General features: G+C 40.8%; 1 protein-coding gene across 3 annotated transcripts in view; it reads right to left on the bottom strand.

Annotated features, from left to right (window-relative positions):
* Positions 1 to 1,745: 1,745 nt before the first annotated feature.
* The window catches only part of LOC136879204 (glutathione S-transferase D7), a 310,220-nt gene continuing 286,391 nt past the window's right edge, over positions 1,746 to 25,574 (bottom strand). For all 3 annotated transcript variants that reach the window (XM_067152999.2, XM_067153001.2, XM_068228992.1), the window contains 2 exons: positions 19,628 to 19,718; positions 1,746 to 2,000 (listed from right to left, as the gene is read on the bottom strand). In XM_067152999.2, the coding sequence (XP_067009100.1) occupies positions 1,768 to 2,000; positions 19,628 to 19,718 (324 nt within the window). In that variant the 3' untranslated portion in view covers positions 1,746 to 1,767. The remainder of the gene's footprint in view (positions 2,001 to 19,627; positions 19,719 to 25,574) is intronic.

Raw genomic sequence — 25,574 nt, 5'->3', positions numbered from 1 at the left:
ACGAGTAGACCTTCCCGAGATAACACTTCTATCCATCCCACAGAGGCTGTACCAGAAGATATGGAAAGCATTTCCCCAGTGGGATTTCCCATTGACCTATCATATTTTCTTCCACGATAGGCTATGTAGCCGGCGAGGTACCGAAATCCCTCTGCTGAACAATCAGGTGTCGCTGTAGATTGCGGTGAATCAATTTTCTATCGCAATGTCCCGAATTTCTGTCTCACCTTCAATCATGCGTAATGCTTCAGACATATCCGGCAGTAAATCTACAAGTTTAGATGTCAGTATCACATTATCAGTTTCTGAAATCACTGCAGCTTTATTGGATAACGGAATATTTTCTGAGTTCGAGCCCAGAAGTAACAGTCTCAATCTAAATTTCACCTCGGTTGGTAGCGGATGTTCATAGAAATTCCCGAGTCCTCTTATCTGAGAAAATAAATTTTCCAGACAGTCTTGGTTTAATCGAGCAGTCAAAATGTACTTTATGTTGAGATATTGGAGGTCACTAAAAAGGCCAAATAATGAACGGATGGTCGTCATAAAACCTTTCTGAAATGGGAGCAATTGACTCGATTTACCAACACAGAAATTTCCCACGCAGATATATACACTACAATTATACTATGAACACAGAAATTTCATTCCAGCTACTATTACACTCTTCACGCAACTGACGAAACGAAAATAACTGCACGAAAATACAGTAGGCCACTATATAAACCAATAGCAATATACGGAAAGAAACTAAGTATAGATATTACTTGGAAATCCTTTCTTTATAAGGCAGACAGCGATAAACAACGAAATAAGATACACGTGCGGTTGTATGCTACACAGTCACGGTGCTCCTTTGATGACGTCACGCGCAGGACGAGAGAAAACTAACATCTACTGCGCAGCCAATCTGGGCCACCCGTGATGAGAACCGTTTCTGTCTTGGTGCTAGTAATCGACGTAGGTATGTAAGGAGGAGGCCAGGTGAGCGCTTGGAACCAAGCTGCCTGCAGCATCGACACGCTGGACCTACACCAGGAGTTATGCTTTGGGGAGCTATTTCATTTCACAGCAGGAGCACTCTCGTTATCTCAAGACTCTTGACAGGTAATTTGTACATCAGACTGGTGAATACATCGGCTGTGCTGCCATTCATTCTCAGTATACAAGGGGTTGTTTTCCAACAGGAGTTATGCTTTGGGGAGCGTTTTCCTTTCACAGCAGGAGCACTCTCGTCATTATCCCAAGACATTTGCATGCTTTCATTTAAAATTGTGGTGATTACATAGGTTATTAAAGTACCACCATGTCGCATGTTTTCTTGCGTATAGTTGAACCTGTGACCTGGAAACTTTAATACAAGTGTTACCTACACAATTGCTGAGCCTAAATTGCATTCCTTTTAACTGTCTTCTTTGTGTTGGTATTTCGTTTTCCGCCAGTGTACTTTTTGAGAAAGAAAATAGGAGATCTTAGAACGTGAATGCACTTCGTACTTTGGAGAGAGAGCCATTTAGACCTCGGGTCGTATAATGAGAAATTATCCTAATATGAATGGCTCCTGATTCATTTTCGCGATACCGGTATGGCTATGCAGTACGGGTCCATAAAACTTGTAGTGAGGAAGTTTTATTTGCCATAATAAGTGCATATACCACCAAATGAAGGAGAAAGTCTTAATTTTAGCGACGCACTTTTGTTCTGAAGAGAGGAATACTGTTACAAAATTAAGAAAAATGCAATGCAATTTTACAAATTCTTTTTTTATTATTTGCATTTTAGAGCTTTCAGGACTTGCTTAGCCCAAGCACGCGACCTTTCAATACCCTCATCGCTGACCTCGTGGTAGTATGGCAACTCCTGCTTGAGGCGATTCGCCCAGCAGGTTACGTTACGATGCTGATTGTAGCTGTAGTCGTAACCCTCGAGCTGCGTCACAGAGGCCAGTAGAGACAGGTCGGCAAGCGTGCGGTTGCTAGTGCCGGCTACGTACTCCTTATCTGAAACATAAAGAGTGAAAGGAATAAGTTAGAACAGAAAGGATATTCGTAACATTCTAGCCAAAATTTTTATACTAATGAATACAAGTGTTTGTACCGTAAGGTGAAATGGGCAGTCTCCTGGTGTCTATTGTTTTACCTCCTCTTAAATATTAGCGTTTAACACTGTACACTGTATTTTTAACGAAAATGGCTGAAGATGAAGATGTAAAGTGTAATTTGTGACGGTGGGGAAGTGCTGCGTTTTAATTATTTGTGAACTTTTATTTATTTAAATGTTAACCTTTTAGTTTTGGTATAAATTTTTTCGTTACTTGTCTTGGTGTCCGTATCTTCGCGGTGCCCAGGGCGGTCACCCGGCTCACAAGCCGACCCTGTCTCACTGTCCCCAAGATTTTTGGTAGATGGCAATATATATTGCACTTGGCTTTACGTCGCACCGACACAGAAAGGCCTTACGGCGACGGCAATATATTTTGTCATGGAAACATCTTATAAATCGGGATGCTGTTTGGAAAGTTGAGCGAGGCGAAAACAGTGACGATTTAAAGACATTATAAAATGTAAACCGCGCACAGCACAGTCAAGTTGCATATAGAGTAACTTACGTAGGTCAAGAGTTTACGCGTCCGGCAATGAGTCCGGTTTTCGAAAATATTTAAGGTAAGGATGAGGAATCAACAAAGCTTAATAATATTGATACCGACACGAGGCTATCGTAAGCCCTATTTGAACACCTTTAAATACCATCGGACTGAGCCAAAATCGAACCTGCCATGTTGGGTTCACAAGACCAGCGCTCTACCGTCTGAGCTACTCAGCCCGACCGATGACGAATCGACACACATCTTGAGAGTTCGGTTCTGGGCGGCCAATCTATTTTGAGAGTGCATAGCGAACACTCGTGTTAACCGATTTAAGTGAAGTAAAAATAATTTTGTGCAGCATATAGCGATCGGCACCGTGTGTTCTGGATAGTACGTGCCCGTCAAGCAATCAAAAGGTTGATTGGAAAATGTCTCCCCTGTAAAATGGCAAGGAACCTATGTGGAAAAGTAATTGAAGCTCCGCTTCCTTCCGACAGGATAATACGGCTAAAACCTTTTCACGTCACAGGATTGATTTCGCAGGCCCACTGTACGTCAAGGTGGAGAGTGAAATTAGAAAAGCTTTCATTGCGCTTTTTATATGTGCCACGACACATGCCATCCATCTTGAATTATGCACATCTGTGACCGTAGATACTTTCGTTTCTGCACTCCAGCGATTCGCAGGTAGATGCGGTTTACCACATACGATATATTCAGATAATGTCCAGCCAGACCTTTTACGCCTCAAAGAACTGACAGAGTTGTGGAGTGCTATCACAGCGTCTAATATTAAGCCAGCACCTAGCAGTACACGGCATTACATGGAAGTTCATTGCTCCGAGGGCTGTTTGGTGAGGAGAGAGAATGGCTGGCACTACGAAACTTTGTTTGAGGAAGGTGTTGGATCAAACCCAATTAACAGACGAAAGATGAACACTACCCTTATTACGATCGAAGCAGAGGACTAAAACGCAGTCTCCGGAAGAATTAGGATTAGAGCCTTTGATGTCCTCCCATTTCCTCTGCGGCGAAAGGTTGACAACCATCCCAAGTGGACCCCAGCCTAAGATCAGCATCAACTTAACTAACAATTTTAAGCTACACCAAAAGCTATCGAACGATTGGTGGAAACGTTCGTCTAAAGAATATATTATGCAACTGAGGAATTTTTACGAGGACAGCGGAGAAATGTTCCCCAGTTTAAAATTGGGGACATCGCCCTGATCCAGGAGGATGTACGCCCACGTCACATGTGGAGTAAAGGGCGTATAGAGAAGCTGTTTGAAGGAAGAGATGGAAACTTTCGAACTGTACTACTACGCACTTCAGATGGGAAGAGCCGTTCTATCCTGTTGGTCATTCATCCCCTTGGAGGTTGCCCAGGATGGGGAGGATGTCGGAGTTTGAAGATCGATTCCTGCTTCACATTTCAATACTGTCTCCATTTGTTATAATTGGTTTATATTATTTGATCATATAGTTCCCTTGACTTGCACGTACAACATATATGTTCCTTGAATATTGTTCCAGTTCTGGAAAAAAATGTTGAAAGTGGGATAGTGGTGTTGTCTTATTCACGAGAATTTTAATATAACAAATCTTGTCACGTTCCCTCCAGACAAACATGGACGATTTGCGTTGCGGCGAATCGAAATTACTTATAATTAAGTTAATTTAATTTAAAATAAGTAAATTCACTATAGTATGAGATACAATTATCGTATACAACAGCCACTAAAGTGGTAAGTTTATGTTACTCGTTTGAAAATTCCGCCCTCACCGATCTCACTCCTAACGTAAAAGTGGCAGTTGCATAAATAACCAGTAATGTATGTCAGCAAAAAGGTCATTATAAGATACTACCTGAGCTACAAACATCAAATTTTCCAATTACATTTTTTTATTTTTGAAATAAACTAGGAGATTATTTTGGCATATCTATTCGGGGGCCTACAATTAACCAGAGGGGAAAAAACTGATCTCCTAAACACCCTCCATAGAGCTCGCTTAAAGAGTTATAACACTGGGACGCTATAATAAATGTTAGACAAAATTACAAATAAAAATTGACAATCCCCAGGCATATGGCGAGGTTATACAACCGGAATTTCTGGAAACGACAATTAGAAGAAAGAGCCGCTCGTGGCGATTCCAAAGAAAGGTGCCACTTACCAGGAAAATGAACCCTACCGCACCGTACTATACAAATGTATGTTGGCATGACGTATTTAGGCACTCGTGCAGTATAATGTATTTAAGGTTAATTTTTCTTTACATATTAACATATGGAACACAATGAAAATTGTTCTGATGGACTGCATATCCATATATGGCTGGGAGGCGTGACCAGTCTTAACGAAAATAATGGATAGGAAGTGCATTGTCAGGTACGCTATATTGCTGGCGCGGCGACGATATAATGTTAATTCAGTAGTGTCCCAATTGATGACAGTGGACTTTTTTGACGAAATTATCTACTTTAAATGTCTGTCACTAAGCAAAAATTTAAGATCGGAGTGACCTCAAAATTGTTGTCGATCAAAGATGTATGGAAGTGTTCATCGATTTTGAATACCTACCGAGAAATTTCTCAGATTAACTTCAAAATCCTTGTTGAACTGAATTTTTTGTCTTCCTAGGACGAATGCCTATGTAAAGTGAGTAATCACTTTAATAGATCAATTTTCGACAGATAAGTCTCTTTCAAGATTTAAACGGCGAAGGCAAAGCTTTTACTAAACATAATGTTTGTCTAGCCCGTGGGATATTTTATGAATAAAGGGGAATCGTATGTGCTACAGGATATTAATTTGTTTTAGAAAAATACAACGGCGATTCTGTTAAATGAAGCTCAACTAAATATATTCTTTCAGAACGTCATCTATGTTTCAAACTACGTGCTAGTTTGATAATCTGAATAGCATGTAACACTTAAAAATAAAGAAACAGTTATTAGTATGTTTTTGTGTAATATTGGTATAGGAAATACGGTATAGAACAAAAGTGATAATTACTTTAACAACCTATCAATAAAGTACTTTGTGTCTAGCTTTAGCCACCTAGAAAATTTCGCCATCTTCGACTAAATGTCATACTCAAAGACTCACTTCCTGAAACAGGAAACTAACTAGGTTGATCTAGTAGAACGTCATCTTATTTCAAAGGAATGTTTCCCAGTTTGTATTGAAATGTGCGAAGAAGGAGTTCCAGAAAACTTCCCTCGCCCTGGGAGACTCATTCCGTCAGTTCCTCCATTTCAATTCACAGGCACTGAGACACATCAATTCGTACCACTCTCCCAGCATATCAACAACGTCCAATGTTTAGACTGTACATGAAATGTAGCACACAGAGCTAAATAGCAAAGCCCAGATGCTATTTCTGGTAACGTTTTATTTTCCTTCTTGCACCTAAAATAATAATGTCGGCTACTTTTACAACACACTCTTTAAAGATAGCCAGGAATGTCGATGCATCGAACACCGGCTGACCAGAATATCTAGCAAAGTTAACATAACTCTACAATTGCCTACATGTTCAACACACTTTACTGTTAAGGGGGAAAAAAGGATTATAAGTACCGAGAGGTTCAACCATTTCAATAATAATAATAATAATAATAATAATAATAATAATAATAATAATAATAATAATAATAATAATCTGATACCCCAGCTCCGCGTGGATGCATTTTGATCTAACGTGATTTTGACTGTCTTCTCTTCCTGTGAGTGGAGTGCAGTTCATAGAATGCATCCACGGTATTATCCCCTGCCTCTCGTAATAGGTACGCCGGCCCCGCGGTGTAGGGGTAGTGTATCTGCCTCTTACCCGGAGGCTCCGGGTTCGATTCCCGGCCAGGTCATGGATTTTTACCTGGATCTGAGGGCTGGTTCGAGGTCCACTCAGCCTACGTGATTACAATTGAGGAGCTATCTGACAGTGAGTTGGCGCTCCCGGTCTAGAAAGCCAAAAATAACGACCGAGAGGATTCGTCATGCTGACCACATGACATTCGGGCTGAGCAGCAGTCACTTGGTAGGCCATGGCTCTTCGGCGCTGTTATGCCATGGGGTGTGGTTTGTCTCGTAAGAGGTGACTGAAACGGGAACCTCTAGGGACTCTCAGCTCGGGAGCTTGGTGGGCAACCACAGGGCCTCTAACTGTGTCTGCTTCCACTTATTCGCGTTAGACTGATCTCTTTCCTCATTCCTATCTGACCTTTCTTGGTCAATTCTTATTTTTTGCCGACACGGATGGTATTGGCTTTACGAGGCCTAAGGTATCTCTCATTTTCACGCCCTTCTTGGCCCTTTTTTTTTTTTTTTTTTTTTTTTGCTAGTTGCTTTACGTCGCACCGACACAGATAAGTCTTATGGCGACGATGGGACAGGAAAGGGCTAGGAGTGGGAAGGAAGCGGCCGTGGCCTTAATTAAGGTACAGTCCCAGCATTTTCCTGGTGTGAAAATGGGAAACCACGGAAAACCATTTTCAGGGCTGCCGACAGTGGGGTTCGAACCTACTATCTCCCAAATACTGGATACTGGCCGCACTTAAGCGACTGCAGCTATCGAGCTCGGTACTGGCCCTTTCTTTTTGCCCGTACCTTCATTCTCTGAAGTGTCGGACGTTTTCCTTTTCCCCTTCTGATCAGTATTAAGAGAGGAGGGTTGCTCGGCTGTACTTCTTCTCAAAACAGTAATCACCACCACTAGGCTGTCTTCTGTGTCAATTTCGACGTTCCATTTCACTCTACCAGATGACAGAGAAATTGGAATTCTACTGGATGATCTATTGCCGAGTTTTAATTCATTTGGTCGAAATATTACCTGCCGACAATGACATAGAACCTATATTACTGTCCAAATTAAAGCTGGAATAAATGCCATTGTGAATTTTTGGTCAAATTTCAGTCAACTTTCACTCATGGCTGGCTTTAAATCATCCGTAGGACGTCATTACGAGTTTCTTCCGCAAACCCGCGATAGTTCATCGTATTTTGGCTCGAGCACCATTATAGGTTTTTACTGAACTAATTGTGCAACGAATAAAGATTATTCTACACTTGGGATCCGTAGAGATCGCTTCTTATGTGTTAATGTTCTGTAGCATTCTCAACAATCTGGTAATGTGTAGAGATGGGAGTTACATATCGTAACATGATAATGTATGCTATTCCATCAGAGTAAGCTGTTCCAGAAATATTATGTTCCACCGAGACCCTAATACAAAAAGTAACTGTCTGAACGAAACTAAGGGAAGGGTAGCTAGTTTCCGACATGCTATTAATTCTAAAGAAGAAAGAGATAGCAGGGAAGAGTGGGAAGTAATAAAAAGAGTATCTGCCTGTTTCCATGTTAGACACGTTACCAGGCGAGTTTGTATTGGTAAGGTAGTGTTAAGGTGTGGTACTGAAGGGTCAGGAAAAAACCACGTAGGCAGAAAAGAGAAATAGCCTACATGTAAAACCTGACATCTTGTGATAGCACATGCAAGGATGTGGGCTGGAAAAGTCCAGTGGTAGTGTTAGTTGAGAAGAGGTATCATGCACCAAATCATGAGTCCATGCTTATATACCCGCATCGGAGTCGCGCTACGTTGCATGTCCGCTGCAGCAACGCCCTCAAACGGAAACTTTTTGACCACGCGTTATACTAGAAACAAGTTTTCCCGCTCAACAGAATCAAAATCTTTCTTCGAAACAGAATGTTACAGCAAGGACTTAGAGCTATATGCTCAATTGAGAAGAATAAGCCTATGGTTGCCTGCACTGAGGGTTTCGACTCTTAAGTCATTGACAAGTTCTGCAACAGAAAACAGGGACACATGGACTTCATTTTTTGTCAGTGAGTGAGTGGGTACTATTCATTAATTTTGTGATGTTTTTTCGGTTTCCTACTTAAAAATTGTAGCACGGTTGAGTTTTAGCCAAAGCCGGCAGTACTTGGATACTCCACCTGACTCAGTTCCATCACATCGACGAAGATAATTTATGTTCTCGCGCTACGACACTGACATGAAGCTCTCACTGCCCAAATCTACTGTCTCTGTAAAACTGTCAGATGAATGAATTAATGAGTTCTGCTCTGCTGAGCTCAATGATATGAAACCCGTAATAATGACTTCTGGCCACGTCTGGACTGATCAGTGAGATTTGGGTAAAATAAAGTTGGCATATCGGCAACGGGGATCAGAGTGAACGGAAAACACTGACCTGTTCGCTGAAACTGCAGAACATTTGCAAATACACTGACTGACAGAGCAAATGCAACACCAAGAAGGCGTGGTCAGAACTTTATGCCTATTGCAGGGTAGACTGACGTCACTGAGGTATGCTCATGATGTGAAATGCGCCGCTGTGCTGCGCACGTAGCGAACGATAAATGGGACACGGCGTTGGCGAATGGCCCACTTCGTACCGTGATTTCTCAACCGACAGTCATTGTAGAACGTGTTGTCGTGTGCCACAGGACACGTGTGTAGCTAAGAATGCCAGGCCGCCGTCAACGGAGGCATTTCCAGCAGACAGACGACTTTACGAGGGGTATGGTGATCGGGCTGAGAAGGGCAGGTTGGTCGCTTCGTCAAATCGCAGCCGATACCCATAGGGATGTGTCCACGGTGCAGCGCCTGTGGCGAAGATGGTTGGCGCAGGGACATGTGGCACGTGCGAGGGGTCCAGGCGCAGCCCGAGTGACGTCAGCACGCGAGGATCGGCGCATCCGCCGCCAAGCGGTGGCAGCCCCGCACGCCACGTCAACCGCCATTCTTCAGCATGTGCAAGACACCCTGGCTGTTCCAATATCGACCAGAACAATTTCCCGTCGATTGGTTGAAGGAGGCCTGCACTCCCGGCGTCCGCTCAGAAGACTACCATTGACTCCACAGCATAGACGTGCACGCCTGGCATGGTGCCGGGCTAGAGCGACTTGGATGAGGGAATGGCGGAACGTCGTGTTCTCCGATGAGTCACGCTTCTGTTCTGTCAGTGATAGTCACCGCAGACGAGTGTGGTGTCGGCGTGGAGAAAGGTCAAATCCGGCAGTAACTGTGGAGCGCCCTACCGCTAGACAACGCGGCATCATGGTTTGGGGCGCTATTGCGTATGATTCCACGTCACCTCTAGTGCGTATTCAAGGCACGTTAAATGCCCACCGCTACGTGCAGCATGTGCTGCGGCCGGTGGCACTCCCGTACCTTCAGGGGCTGCCCAATGCTCTGTTTCAGCAGGATAATGCCCGCCCACACATTGCTCGCATCTCCCAACAGGCTCTACGAGGTGTACAGATGCTTCCGTGGCCAGCGTACTCTCCGGATCTCTCACCAATCGAACACGTGTGGGATCTCATTGGACGCCGTTTGCAAACTCTGCCGCAGCCTCGTACGGACGACCAACTGTGGCAAATGGTTGACAGAGAATGGAGAACCATCCCTCAGGACACCATTCGCACTCTTATTGACTCTGTACCTCGACGTGTTTCTGCGTGCATCGCCGCTCGCGGTGGTCCTACATCCTACTGAGTCGATGCCGTGCGCATTGTGTAACCTGCATATCGGTTTGAAATAAACATCAATTATTCGTCCGTGCCGTCTCTGTTTTTTCCCCAACTTTCATCCCTTTCGAACCACTCCTTCTTGGTGTTGCATTTGCTCTGGCAGTCAGTGTATGTGTGTGATCTAATGCCCAGAAATTGGATAAGATGCACTGGCCACGATGATCTTCATATATTTGTGTTCATCATCTTTGGTCAAAGAGTTTCTTGTTCTTTACCTGAGTGTTTACGTTTCTATGTCCAGCGTAATAAAAACAACAAAGGCGTGTGGTCTCCGGAGAGGTGAATTACAGATCTTTCGAGCTGACACCTATGAGCGGCTTGTGCGTCTATACGGACGAGGCCCTATTTAAGATGAGATGTTCCGGGCGAGTTGGCCGTGCGGTTAGGAGCGCGCAGCTATGAATTTGTTAACTTCGTTTTGTTTTAAAATATATAATTTCTTATGGTTAAGGAATATTATTTAGGTATATGTTTTATAGCCAGCCCCGTGGTGTAGGGGTGGCGTGCCTGCCTCTTACCCGGAGGCCCCGGGTTCGATTCCCGGCCAGGTCAGGAATTTTTACCTGGATCTGAGGGTTGGTTCGAGGTCCACTCAGCCTGCGTGATTAGAATTGAGGAGCTATCTGACAGTGAGATGGCGGCCCCGGTCTAGAAAGCCAAGAATAACGGCCGAGAGGATTCGTCGTGCTGACCACACGACACCTCGTAATCTGCAGGCCTTCGGGCTGAACAGCGGTCGCTTGGTAGGCCAAGGCCCTTCAAGGGCTGTAGTGCCATGGGGTTTGGTTTGGTTTTATATGTTTTATAATAGTTCTTTGTTATAACAATTTAAAAAAAGTAAAATGTTGCCATGGCGATTGATTCAATAGAAAAATACAATGTAAATGAGAGTGTGAAATGGGTAGATGGTAGAAAAATGTGGAGTTGGTTATGGAAAAGATTTGGAATTTGTTAAGAGAAATGATTTGTAGCTTGTTACGAGGATAAGAGCTGAAGTGAGATGTACAGATGAAAGTTAAGATTTGAAGTTGGTTATGAATGAAGACATGCTATTATTGCATGAGATTATGTTATATGAAGAAGCTTATTAAAGGAAGATATTTGTACAATATATGAGATTCTGGAGCTTTAGATTTAACTAAGATACTGTTATCTTAGCAACAAAGTATTATTAAATTATTAGTACAATCATTAAGAAGAACATTGAGAAGTAGTTGCTGCAGAGAACTCAGAGTAGCTAAAAGTACTGAAGAGATTTGTAATCATAGGTGTCAGACCGGTTACACTTGCATCCGGGAGATAGTAGGTTTGAACCCCGTTGTCGGGAGCCCTGAAAATGGTTTTCCGTGGTTTCCCATTTTCATACCAAGCAAACGTTGGTGCTGTACTTTAAATTAAGACCACGGCTGATTCCTTCCCACTCCTAGACTTTTCCTGTACCATCGTTGCCATAAGATCTATCTGTGTCGGTGCTACGTAAAGCCAGACGGCAAAATTACTCAATCCCCGAGCCAGGAGAAATAAACAATGAAGGTTAAAATTCCCGAATTAGTCGGGAATAGAACTCGGGACCCCTCGAACCAAAGGCCAGCATGCAAAACAGTTAGCCGCGGAGCCGTAGGTCCAATTGTGATGACTGCATATTATGTATTGTGTAGTATGTTTTAGTGATGATGATGATGATGATGATTATTATTATTATTATTATTATTATTATTATTATTATTATTATTATTATTATTATGAGGTGGGGAGAGGGTTTCTATCAGCGCATAGCATACTCCTATCAAATAACACCAAGAGTTCTGCTTAAGAATTAACGTCTCTATCCGACGGACGAATCACAATTATCATAATATGCCCTCACTACGTATGAACTCTCCGGAAAGGTTTGGAAAATGAACCTAGGCCAACATTCTGACGGTGAATTTATTCACCAGCGGAATTCGAGCCGCCTGAGCACGGTGCCAGACCATAAGATCTGGACGCCTTAATGATCATGACCACCAAGCTGACAAATTTTCAAATAGTGTTTGAAAGATTTAACATCGCCTGCAACAAAAGAGACTTGAAAATGAGTGTTAAGAAGAAACACCAGCATGCTACTAATACTTGGTGAAGAAAGGACAGATCCTGTTTCGCATTACAAACATCTTGGAAGTATCTAAATGAAAAATGAGAATGCTGGCAAGTAATCAAAGTTAGAGTTGAACAAGCGTGAAACGAAAAACCTACTGTGCAGGTGCAGAGTTCGCATTCTCAAATATTGCTGTATGGAATGGAAGGATGTACTGTAAATAGAATGGCTTCAAAAATCTAGAGCATTTCGTAACGTGGTGTTACAGTCGTATGGAACATTCCACGTCAAGTCAAACAAAACAAAACTTGCAAAAATGGACATGTTTTTTAAAAATTACGAACATTTGGAAAAGATTTGAAATCAAAATAATGTAGATGAAATGCTCCTACCTGTAATACCGCTCATAATTAAAAGTCGTGAAATGTATTGAATAATATCATTCTTCGTGATTTCTGAAGCTCATATTTCAGTTAACCTTAGAAGATTAAGTTGTCACACATATATTTCAGGTTCTTTTTAATTGTATGTAAATCGCGTGGGTTGAGATAATCATTAAAATGTTCTTCTAAGTTCAATAGATTGCTTTTTACATCTTCTTGGGTTCCGCGGTCAAAAATCGGTGTGACGGCTTTTCATGTTACGCAAAAAAATAGTTATAGCCCAAATAGTCACGGCAATAGTTTATTAAAGTAGGAGAATAAATTAATCGGTTAGTTCTAAAACACCGCAAGTCACATTTCTTTGACAATTTAGTTTTATGTGACAAAATGAATGTTGAAGGGTAGATACATCATTTATATAGAACCCCGTAATTCTGCTGTATACAATGGCCGTGAAGCGATCGTCATTATTTGGTTTGGTTTTAAAACTTCGTAAGTCACTGACTTGCGGAGTTTCTCAAGATAACAGTGTTTTACCGCTGGAGTTTGCTCTTAACACCAGCCGTTGGTAAAACGAATTTCACTAATCTCGGAAAGCACATTGTTTTGCGTTTGTTATAGAAGAGTTTTCGATTGTTGTGCAAGTATGTCTTTGTCAGACGATGATGATGTTAGTGTCAACAAAACAAAAAAAAAAAGGAATTAGAAATACGTATTTATATAAGTGTAACAAGATGCAAACAGCAAGAGTGAAAGAAACTTCATATGTAGGTTACAATGACAAAGAAATGCATCCACGAAATACTAATGTACCTTGCAGGTAGTTTGATATATAACCTAATATCTGCTTACTAATGATGCATAATTTAGTTTACAATAGCTTCTCCAACCTTACTAGTTTGTCTTCTGGAATACTGTATATAACTGGAGCACCACTAACAAGGAGTGAATGGGGAATTTTCATTTTCATTTAAGAAGCATGTTCCATGTATCACTATGTATTATTTATAATATTATGTTTTTTCTTGTATATTTTGGGCGGAATTTGTTGGTATTATAAATGTAGCTTTTTGTGCATGAATAAAGTAGTAAATCATATGAGTATGAATATTGGTTTTTCATTAAGTCAGTAATACAGTGCTGTTCATTTGGTTTTAAAATCCCGCAAGTCGCAGAGCTTTAAACTGATCGATAGACAAAGTTAATAAAGAATAACACTTCATATCCCACTTCCATGATGTTTTTCTATAAGTATTAATCCTCAGAGACAAAAAAGTTTACAAATACTTTCTGGTTTATTCACCAGTCAGTTTTTATGTTTTCCCACAAGTTTTATTTCGTGACTTACGGGTTTCAAAAATAACCTATTCAAATTCCGAATACGTGGCGTGAGTGACTGATGTATTAAGGTATGTTTTTGCTGTCGAAAGTCTGTTACCGCACGGTGTAGCTTGAAATGTAGGCCCTAAATGTCGCGCAGAGACGAGTGAGGTGCAATTTAATTCGTATCGATGAGGGTTATCAGAAATCACCAGAAAAAATAAAATGTGAAAATAGAATCTGGCTGTCTGCTCGTCAATTTCGACGTTTCGTTTTACTCTAGGCCTACTAGATGGCAGACCGAGTAAACCGAAACTCTCTTGGGGTCTATAATATGCGATAAATGGAATGGATAAGGAGTTAACACAGAGGATACTGAGTTAAAGATCACTTCGGTGTACTCGGTGTCTTCCTGGAAAAGTTTACTCAGCCTTAGGAACTATCCAGTAGAGTCTTACTTCACATTTAGATGGCAGCAATTGGAACGTTGAAATTAATAAACAGGCCAACTAAATAGCACCACTTTAGAAGGTCTGCAACTCGACAGCTGAATCCATACAATTATTATTATTATTATTATTATTATTATTATTATTATTATTATTATTATTATTATTATTATTATTATTATTTGGGTAGGTCAAACCTCAGTTATTGTTCTTTAAGAACTTGTAAATCCTACTTCAACGATAAGTCAGTAAGTGGTTTCGAAATAAATATACTTATTTACACTTTTGGCAATGGTAAATCAAATATTTAGCTGCACTACTTTCTTACCCGTGGGAACAGTCATGTTGAGCAGTTCAAGAAGTAAGAGGAAGCGTAGTGAAGTCAGTCTATTGTAGGGTTACCAGATGACAACGGCTTGAAAGCAGGACTTTTGAGTTCAAAAAGCAGGACAAAAGCAGGACAGCATTAAAATTGCTTAAATATTTTGTTAAAACCATTTATTTAGCGTCCCTTATTCGTATTGCTTGGCCACAAGTGAAGTCTCGAAAGCAGGAATGTCACTGATACCTTATTCAGCTACTTATTTTCTTCAGCAACTCCTTATTGTCTTTTAAATAGTCATAAAACTGGTTACAAGTGAAGTCTTTCATGTTAAATTTCACTGACACCAACCATTTCACAGAGTCAACACTTAACCTATTTCTTTCTTTGGTCCACTGTGTATTTATTGAAGAAAAATCTTCCTACGTTGGCATTATGTACAGGAATTGCAAAATACGCTTCTGGCCAATTTCAGTAGCTCTGAAGAACATGTAATATTGATACTGTTTAGAAAACCAGTCCATTTTTTATGGACTGGTTCCTTCAAGAAATTTTCATTCTGCTTTTGCACTTCAACATACTTTTGAAGATTTACAAATTGGTCAAATAATCTAACATCATCAATGCGTACACCTTTAGCACTAAGATATTTAACAGTACCTTCAAGGTCAGTCCAGTTGAACTTTGAAATTAAGGTCATCCATTTAAAAGTACTGAATTTTTCAAGTGGTTGTAACCATTTTCCAAGGTACTCCAGGCATGCATGGACTTCTTTTATAAAGGAATCACTGTCTTCCTGCAACCCTTCCTCCTTCAAAGTTTTCATCATTTCTTTCACTTTCATAGGAACAAAATTATTTGAAAAACGAGCTTGTAAAATGCCAACAGTTTCTTCAAGTGCCTGTTTCACATCAATAATGGAATTATTCTCCTTTTAAACATGAAGAATGTTCTCTTGAAAGACTGGCATTAAAGACTGGCAAAATATTAAATTCATTTCACTTAACTTATTGGTGAAAACTTGTTCAAAATTGTTGGCGGGTTATCCACAGATAGAAAATAAGACCGAAGTTCAAGCATCCTTTCAACAGCTGGAAAAAGTAACAACCAACGAGTCTTTGTATGCTTCAATAGGGATTTGTCATTCGCATCAACAAATTCACAAAAAGTTTTTAGCTCTTCATTCCTTATGGTGAATGTAGAAAAGTAGTTGAACACTTTTAACACAATGCTTTCAACGTCAATCGACAATAAATCAACTCCATGTTGAACACAATTATGCATCACATGTGCTGGGCAGCGTACTCCAATCAAGGTTTCATTAACATGAGATTTGAGGTTAGAAAATACGTTATTATCTCCTCTTCTCTTCAGGCCACTAAAATTCGTATTGCAGTTTTATCCTCCAAAAGCAATGCACATCTCCGAAATTCCATTTTGTTGCAGGACATCTAACACCACTGAAGAGATTGTTGCAGCTTTTTCATTACTAACACTGTGCAGGTCAATTAACTTCGCTTGCAGCCCTCCATTCCTGTAGTCGAAATACTGCATGAGAACAGGAAACAGTTTTATATTCCCATGATTGCTGCCATCCGTACAAACACCAATGTATGATACGTCTTTGACTTGTTTAATGGCACTTTCTACACGGCGAGGTCCCAAGTATATTATCGACAATGGCCTCAGACTTTGTACGAGCACAGTGAATATTTTTCCCTATTTCAGAATCAGGAAATAATTTAGATGGAAGCTTAGACATACAATCCATAGTTTTGTAGCTCCCCTGATGAACAGCATTGTGGTACACAAGAACTCCTCTGCAGCAATCGCATTTTCGTATAGTGATGTGTTCTTTTTGAAAAAAGTTCACACATTATTTGAAGTTGAAGTTGATGCACTTTGAACATTAGCTTTACGTTTGCCCGTTGTAATGTTACTTTCTAAATCCGCAGCTTCACGATTAGCCACAGAAACGTATGTTCCTGGTTTATATACTAGGCGCATGGCTTCTTCGTCGGTGCGGCCCTTTTTGAAGCATTTATATCTTTTCTCCAATTCAGCAGTGAACTTACACTTTCTTTCCCCCATAATACATTTAACGTACCAACAGATCACAACAGATATTGTAGAGTAGATCATAAGGATTGCGGCACAACTAAGCAGCAATATGGACGAAAATTATTTGTCTTTAGCTTCCGTTTCCGTATGCTATCGCCAACTTCGACTATCGACTTCGGCCAGCGATAATATACTAGTCAAAGACTACAGGAATTTAAAAAGTTCAAGCTGCAGCTGAAGTCAAAGTATATGGAATAAGCGAGTCTAAGTTTAAGAAAATGGGTTTCCAGTTGGAAAAAGTTCATTTTAACATTATTAGACGAAAATAAGGACAATCAGAAAATAATTAAAAATAAATACGGACGCCAGGACAGACGCTAAAAATAAGGACATGTCCTGCTAAATATGGACGTCTGGCCCTAGTCTAATGCTATTGTGTTTTACCGTTATTAAAAGTTTTCGTCAGCCTTTTAAAATTCTCTAAATGTTTGTGATTTTAAGTTGCTTATGTTTATATATACGAAGTCATTTCATAAGTTATGGCAACTGTGCTAATCTTCCGATGAAGTACCAGAAATGTGCAGCAGATTCATAGTATGAGTATGAAGATCACTGGAGTGTACTTCTCAATGTTAGCACCAACCTGTGCCCGGTTATAGGAGCTAATGACAAGAGGTAATCGAAAGATTAGTAAATAGAGATCATTGTTTTATTACACGCACTAATATTGCCCATTTGAATGTACTGTTGTAAAATTCGGAAAATTGTCAACACGGAAATACCCGTAAAATGTGGATAATTCCTGCACAGTCCAAGGCCTATCTTTTGTTAAGCACTTTTCATACAGGGAACCTTTGATCATTTTCAAGCGCATATAGTGTGCGAAAGTCACTCGCTGGTTCATGAACAATGAAAAGCGAGCGAGGGAGGTCGTAGTTTAGCTAGACAGGAGCACAAAGAAAAGTTGGGAGCGCGCCGCCGGAGAGAGACCCAGGGAGTTGAATTTGTTTCGGGATATCCCAACTACCAATGGGTGCTAATAAAATATGAGGGAGTGCAGTACAGGAATCCTCTCGGAATAAGCTCCGATTTCCATTATCAGATCATTTCGAGCGAATTGGAATTTATCAAGCATCTAGGACCTACAACTTATAATAATTATGCAAATATTAAAGCAATGACGTATTTTTGAATGTCCGTTGGGGAGAGTAAGGTCACGCTACAAAGAGATTTCAATGTTTGCCGGAAATTCGCACGGGCCGGAGGAAGGGGCGATCCTTTTAAATACAGGAGAACCGAGGCCTCAGAATGCTTCTTAAATGTTACGAGTCATCCCGTACACGTCAGGCAACATCGCAGTCAGATCAGACTTAACAAAGGAGAAGTTACTCGATGTGTCTGAGTAATGTAGGCAATGAAATGAAGAGAATATATATCAACAGAGAAAGCAGTAATCAATGTAATAATAGGTGAATGGACTAATTTTCCCGTATCAGTTACAGTATTTAAGTGACATCAGGAGTGACTGTATTAGCTAACAATCATTACAGTCTGCGGGAAACGAACTCATTTTCCGTTATCGGGAACGAGGAAGGTTCCAGATTCAGATCGCTGTCCATTTAGATTAAGATAAGGTAGCTAGTTTTGGGAGGCCTAATTCGGACGTTTCACACCCTGAACCAATGAGCTTAGTCAGGCGTGCTTTAGAACAAGTGGTCGGGTACAATACCTCTGTATGAGCGGACACAGAACGTCGAATATTTGATAGTTCGAAAGTCTATATGCGTCTATATTAGAAGACTTTAACTGTTTGATATTGGTAAGTACAATCATCCAACACTTCTCTTAGCTTCGCATTTCTCTGATGTGTATTTCTGCTACAGAGAACAGAAATGTTCACGCCTGACCGTTGTTCAGTTTTATTTACACCCGTCTTGGAGCTCGGCCGGTAACACATTAGCTTTCTTTCGGGCATTGTTAACGAGACACCAATGCACACAGACAGTGGACTCATTTTGTTATTCGAAGATCGAGTGTGCTATGTATAGATTACACTATCTTTCTAAACGTTGGTTTTAAAAACCACAAAAATATGAAAGAAGAATAAATATAGTGAAAGGAAGACAAACTAACAATAGAAAATTGCTCACCTGCAAAATTACACTTGTAAAAAAGCAGAAAGAAGCAAGAATAAAGACTGATTATATATTTAGACAATATTCAACCCTTTAACTACCCAATTTCAGATAATTTGTTCTCAGAATCGTGATTATTTTCAGATCTACCTACATTTGTTTAAAAAATGAGCATCCTAAAATCACGAAGAACTCGGTTAAAAGATGCCAATCTACATGCACAATTAACAGGGGCTACTTGTGACGTAATCACTAATTCGGAAAGTCTGGTGAAATAAGATGCGTGTTTCCGCGTGACAATGGCTAAAATAGACAGTTAAATTGAAATACAGAAAATGAGAGGATATAATAAAATGAGTATAGGTAAAATATAAAAAATATTTTCTTTCCTTTCTTGATAATACTTTGTTGAAATCCTTGGCGGTATAGACGGTGTTTGCATTCCGCTCTTGCGTTTTCGCTCACTACGACAGATGAGCTCCGTCTAACCTTTACTCTGTGTCGAGTGGGTAGTATTAACGAATCGTCAGTATTTTGTGACGTTTTTCGACTACTAGAATAGCATGTGACATAGGTTATAAAACTTACATACTGGGTTTTCCATATTGCCATGTGTTTATTAAACGACCTCCGTATTTGTTGAATTCTTATTTCATTCGTAAACAAAGGAATCCGTAAGCCACCGAGAAACCCTGACTGCTCTAGAACTTACTCTACCAGTGTGAGTGCTAACCACGTAGGAAGATGTCCAGCAGTCCCAGGCAGCGCTCCAGTTCCGCCCCGTGGACGGGATCTGGAAGCTTTCCGTGGAGTAGTTGAGGGCGCTGCAACATACGTGAGAAAAAATATATTTGGTGGAGTGCGTGATTATTTCGTTCCATTTTTCCTTAAAACCATAACAACACACAATTACATGAATCGTCTATTTTCAAAACCCACCATCTCCATGTCATTAAGCTTCTCAGGAAATAAAAATCCCCTTTTTTACACTATGCTTTACGTCGCACCGACACAGATAGATCTTACAGTAACGATGTGAAAGGGCAGGTCTAGGAGTGGGCAAGGAGCTTCAGTGGCCTTAATTGAAGTACAGATCCAGCATTTTCCTGGTGTCAACATGGGAAAGTACGGAAAACTATCTTCAGGGCTGCCGACAGTGTGGTTTAAACCCACTATCTCCAGAATGCAAGCTGATAGCAACGTGGCACCAAACGCGAAGCCACTTGCTCGGTAACAACGAGGGCAGATCAGAAAATGAGTTGCACTTCCCAGTTATGGCCATTTATTACACCACCTATACAACAGCAACACGACTATAATGACATACACTGTAACGTCACTTTTCCACATAGTTTCCAAGAGATTCCAAACATTTCTGCCAACGCACAACCAACTTGTCGATGCCGGATGCATAGAAATTTCCTCCAGCGCTCTGCAACCACTCGGAGACAGCGGCCTTCACCTCCTCATCGCTCTGGAAACGTCGACCACCGAGCTCCGGTTTGAGCTTACCGAACAGATGAAAGTCACATGGCGGTAGGTCGGGACTGTAGGGTGGATATTGCCAGACCTCCCACTTGAAACGCTGCAGCAGTTCTCTCGTTTGGCGGGCCTTGTAAGGTGTTGCGTTATCGTGCAACAAAATCACACCGGCGCTCAATTTCCCCCGGCGCTTCTCTTTAATCGCTTTACGCAACCGGTGCAACGTTTGACAATACGACGCCGCGTTGATCGTCGTTCCTATCGGCACGAATTCCACGTGCAACAAACCCTCCATGTCAAAGAATACTGTCGCCATAACCTTACTGGCTGAAGGTAGAACATTGGCCTTCTTTCGTTGTGGTGATGAGGGGTGTACACATCCATTGATGTTCGCTTCATTTCGGGGGTGAAGTGGTGGACCCACGTTTCGTCGCCTGTGACGATTCACCTCAGAAACCCGTTGCCGTCTGCGGCATAGCGTTGCAAAAATGCCAGGGAGGATTGGAAACGTTGTCCCTTGTGCTCATCGGTGAGAAGACGTGGGACCCATCTTTGACACAGCTTACGATATCCAAGGTCCTCGTGAACAATGGCGAACACACTGCCGTACGACATGTTCAGCTGCGTCGCGATTTCTCTCAGTTTAATGCACCGGTTCTGTCTAATGACCGCATTCACACTGTTGACCTTTGCACGGGTCCTGGACGTTGCGGGCCTGCCTTCGCGATGGTTGTTCGTGATATCCGTGCGTCCGGCTTCGAATTGCTGACACCACTCTACGATACCTTGCCGGGAAATGGCCCGCTCACCATACACAGCACTAATTTCACGATGAATGTCCGTGCAATTCTTCCTTTTGGCCCATAGGAATCGGATTCTCGCACGCACCTCATATTTGGAGTGAACGTCCAGTTGACGCGCCATTGCATTTGGCCGCTATTCCCACAATACTAGACGAGACACCACAGCGATCTGCCTAACAGACGTGTGGGCAGTGTCTGTCCCTTTCTCCGCTGTGCCCACGTTTGCGACACACAGCGCGCTGCTGCGGCGCGTTAGTGCAACTAACCTTTTGATCCACCTATGTATGTTCGCCGTACTGGGGTACTATGGGATTAAGGGTAGATTATTCAAATCAGAGGCATTTATGTTGGCAATTGGGCTGCGGTGAGAGTTGAAGGTAGAATATGTTCTTGGTTCAAAGTACTTATAGGGGTTAGACAAGGCTGTAATCGTTCACTTTTATTGTTCATAGTTTACATGAATCATATGCCGAAAGTTATTAAGTGAAAGGGAGAGATTCAGTTTGGTGAAAATATAATAAGCAGTTTGGCCTATACTGACGACTTGTTCTTCATGGCAGATTGTGCCGAAAGCCTGCAGTCTAATATCCTGGAACTTGAAGATAGGTGCAATTATGGTATGAAAATTAGCCCTTTTAAGCCTAAATTGATGTCAATAGGTAAGATATCTAAGAGAGCTGAATGTCAAATTGGTGATACAAAGCTGGAACAGGTAGATAATTTCAAGTACTTAGGATGTTTATTCTCCCACGTTTGCCTGCTGCGATTTCTTGATGGTTACATTACTTTTGTATCCATCTCTTGGTACAGGCCAGAGTAAAGTGTAGCTTTCACCGAAGTCCCAGTCTCATCCATGGTTGTGACAATATGGAAGCTGCTGGGGTATGAGTGGTGCTGAGTAATGGCATTCAGAACACGACTAGTGCATCAGCGTGTTATGAAAGGGGTTGCTCATAGGGTCAGTCGTGCTGCAATAGCACTTTCTGACCCAGTGAGGAAAGCAAAGGCAAACTACCTCACTCCTCGTTTTGCCTAGTACGCCTCATTTTGGTGCTGCCATTGGTTTTTGCGGTTTCCTTATAACCGCATAACCTTTGGTGGTGCTATTTGAGGATCCAACCAGCCTCTGGGCTGATGACCTAACAGACAGACAGACAGACAGACAGACAGACAGACAGACAGACAGACAGACAGACAGACAGACAGACAGACAGACAGACAGACAGACAGACAGACAGACAGACAGACAGACAGACAGACAGACAGACAGACAGACAGACAGACAGACATTCTCCCACGTTAAATTGAATTAAGGTGCAGCAAAGCTAATACGGTGACCTCGCAGTTGCGATCAACAGTATTCTGTAAGACGGAAGTCAGCTCCCGGATTAAACTATTGTTTTGTTTTCAGACCAACTTTGCTTTACGGGAGTGAAAGCTGGGCGGGCTCAGGATATCTTTTTTCATAAGTCAGAAGCAACGCACATGAAAGTAGCGAGAATGATTGCTGGTACAAATAGGTGGAAATAATTGTGGGAGGGTACTTGGAATGAGAAGATAAATGAAAATTTAGTAATGAACTCGTTGGATCAAGCGGTACGCATAAACCGGCTTCGGTGGTGGAGTCATGTGATGCGAATGGAGGAGTATATGTTACTAGGAAAATAATGGACTCTGTTATGGAGGGTAAGATTAGTAGAGGGAGACCAAGACGACGATGGTTTTACTTAGTTTCTAAAGATTTAAAGATAAGAGGTATAGAACTACAGGAGGCCACAGAACAAGTTACAAATAGAGGATTTTGGCGACGTTTAGTACGTTCGTAGATGCTTGCAGAATGAACAGACTTAACAGTCTATAATGTAGATGTATAAACATATTTCTAATGTATGTGACACAATACCGAACTTTCATTCTTGTAATTGTTTGAAATATTTGCATTTCAGCTGGAGATGGCCGTTTTTGCAACAAATAGTTGAAGATGGCTGGGTTTGCAACAAATAGTTGGAGATGGCTGGGTTTGCAACAAACTAAAACACCAAAAAGTGCAACAATTGCTCTATTTAAGAAAGAAAGTGCATGAACTCGATACAGTGAAAAGTTGCAATATGCATTTATACATAATGAACCAAAATTAAACATTAATGCCAAAATCTGCATTGTGGTCACATGCGTCTTCCTCATCTTCTGGTTTGTGATTTCTTTTTTAAAGGTTATTAATATTATCATTGAATTACTTGTAAAATTTAAGTTTTTGCATATTGCCATCATGTTCTAACAAGTTTTAGAATGGATATCAAAGACATTTTATCTAACAATTTTTACTATTTTTGCTCGCGTATTATAATATTTGGTTTCATATCATACCACTCTTGTCTCTCTTACATGCACCTAATGTACCCATTTCCATTTTGTACATGTAGTTATATTCACATGAAATTAACACTGAATTGTGAGTTCGTCAGAAAATTTGAAATGCCTTGAGTGTCCTTGAAATTCCAAAGTCATTCTGTTTCCCACCCACAGCCTGGAACATTGTGATCTTTACCAAGGTGGAACACTTTACCATATAAAATTGAAATTTAATTCGTCTGCTCTTTTCCTACCTCTTTCAAGTGTCACTTCATCAACGTTAGTGTCCACTGCTTCCCTCTAAACACAACGCACAGTTATACACAAAACTAAAGGCAGTTGTTATATGATTATCGTGAAGACATATTGGTCTAACTGTTCCGTATAGCCATTAATGTGCACTCTGGTAGCAGTGGAGATGGCCGGATTTTCTGCTCGTACCCGTACGCACATGGCCGTGTTTGCAACTAACTGTAATTTTATACGCAATAAAGAAGCTGGTTAAGGACCAAGTTTGCAGCAAATTATTTACTACCTTCTGTATAAGATGAAGAACAAGCACAACACGAAAAGTCGATCTCCAATCTTATAAGCAAATAAACCACTCACGTAGCAATGGAATGTCGTTATGTTTGAGAAGAGGGGGTACGCGTAGAGTTTACTGCCTTTACCATTAGAAGATGTCTAATAAAGGGTCGTTTTTTATTGAACTTAGAACTCCACTTAAATGTAGTTTTAAAGGATCTCTTACGTGAGAAATATATTTTTCGGAAGTTCAAAATCGACTATTGTATAAAGCATTAGTGCCGAACTTTGTTTTCACTCAATTTTTAACTGGTCATTGAAAATTTAAACCTTAGTTGGAACGCTTTGAAATTAACGTCGCAGACGGCTACTTATGCTTTTGTTGATCAATTCAGACAGTGAATCATTTGATATTTGAGTTTCCTGTGTTTGAAATAAGATATTTTTTACAATGTCACCTGAATAGTTGTAACCTGGAACTTTATAAACTACTGTATCGTGTGGTCAAGAGACAATGTTCTTATGTGCAGTTTCTCACATTCATTAACAATCTTTATTGTAAATTAAATTTATAAGAATTCCCTTTGTTATGATTATAAAATATAACCCTAATATACCTTTGGTAAAATAGAGTTCCTGTACTGTTTTCGGATATTAAATAAATAATCGCAGTTTTTAAAAATCTGTGACGAAGGAAGGAAAAGAAGAAATTATAGAGAACAAAGTGAAAATCCTAACAGGCTTGCGGTGGAGGTTCAAAGGGCAAACTAGTGGGTTTGCCAGGCAATTCAAGAATCATAACAACTTATAATCGGATTGGAGGGGATATATTTTCACGTTAGGATTGCATAAATACGAAGCAATGGGAACGGCTAATTCACCTGGTATATTGGACCTATACAAATGTTAAAAGTGGGGAATGTTTCTGGGTATACAAAGCAATAGTGTGTACCTTTGAACGTGGAACTGTCATTAAGTATTCAGAGTGATCCGGATCACAATCGTGGAATTTCCGTTAACGCGACAAACAGGAAGATTCTTCGTATGAATGTGAAAAGGAACTGAAGAGCATATTTCATAGTGGCCATCGAAAATAATTCATTCTGCATTCAAAGAAGCTCTATGCGCCTTACCAACACTTACGCAACATCTACTATAGTAAAGAAAGAACATTTTCTGCATTCCCAACAAACCGGGAATACTTAATTTATATCTTGAGAAACATGAATTTGCTTGTGTTGTATTTGGATGGCTCTTTCCCCTCCTCCACAATTTGCGTGCACGTGTCATGTTTCAACTGCGGTTTATATATGGAATTAACGGCTGATCTAAGCTTGTTCCGGAATCTACAAACACGAAATGAGGATTTGCTACTAAGTATTCTTGAAGGCGGTTCTAACGTCCTAATGTTTTTGAAGCTATTTCATAAGTTTCGTATATTTATTTATATGCTGATGTCTTTCATGATGACTTAAAGACATCGTCACTTCTCTGACGCAAATCGACAGTAGTACTTAT

This window comes from Anabrus simplex, chromosome 8 (genome assembly GCF_040414725.1).
Source record: "Anabrus simplex isolate iqAnaSimp1 chromosome 8, ASM4041472v1, whole genome shotgun sequence".
In the NCBI taxonomy this organism is placed as follows: domain Eukaryota; kingdom Metazoa; phylum Arthropoda; class Insecta; order Orthoptera; family Tettigoniidae; genus Anabrus; species Anabrus simplex.
The sequence above is the reverse complement of the archived record's forward strand: the minus strand, read 5'-3'. Positions and strand labels throughout refer to the sequence as shown.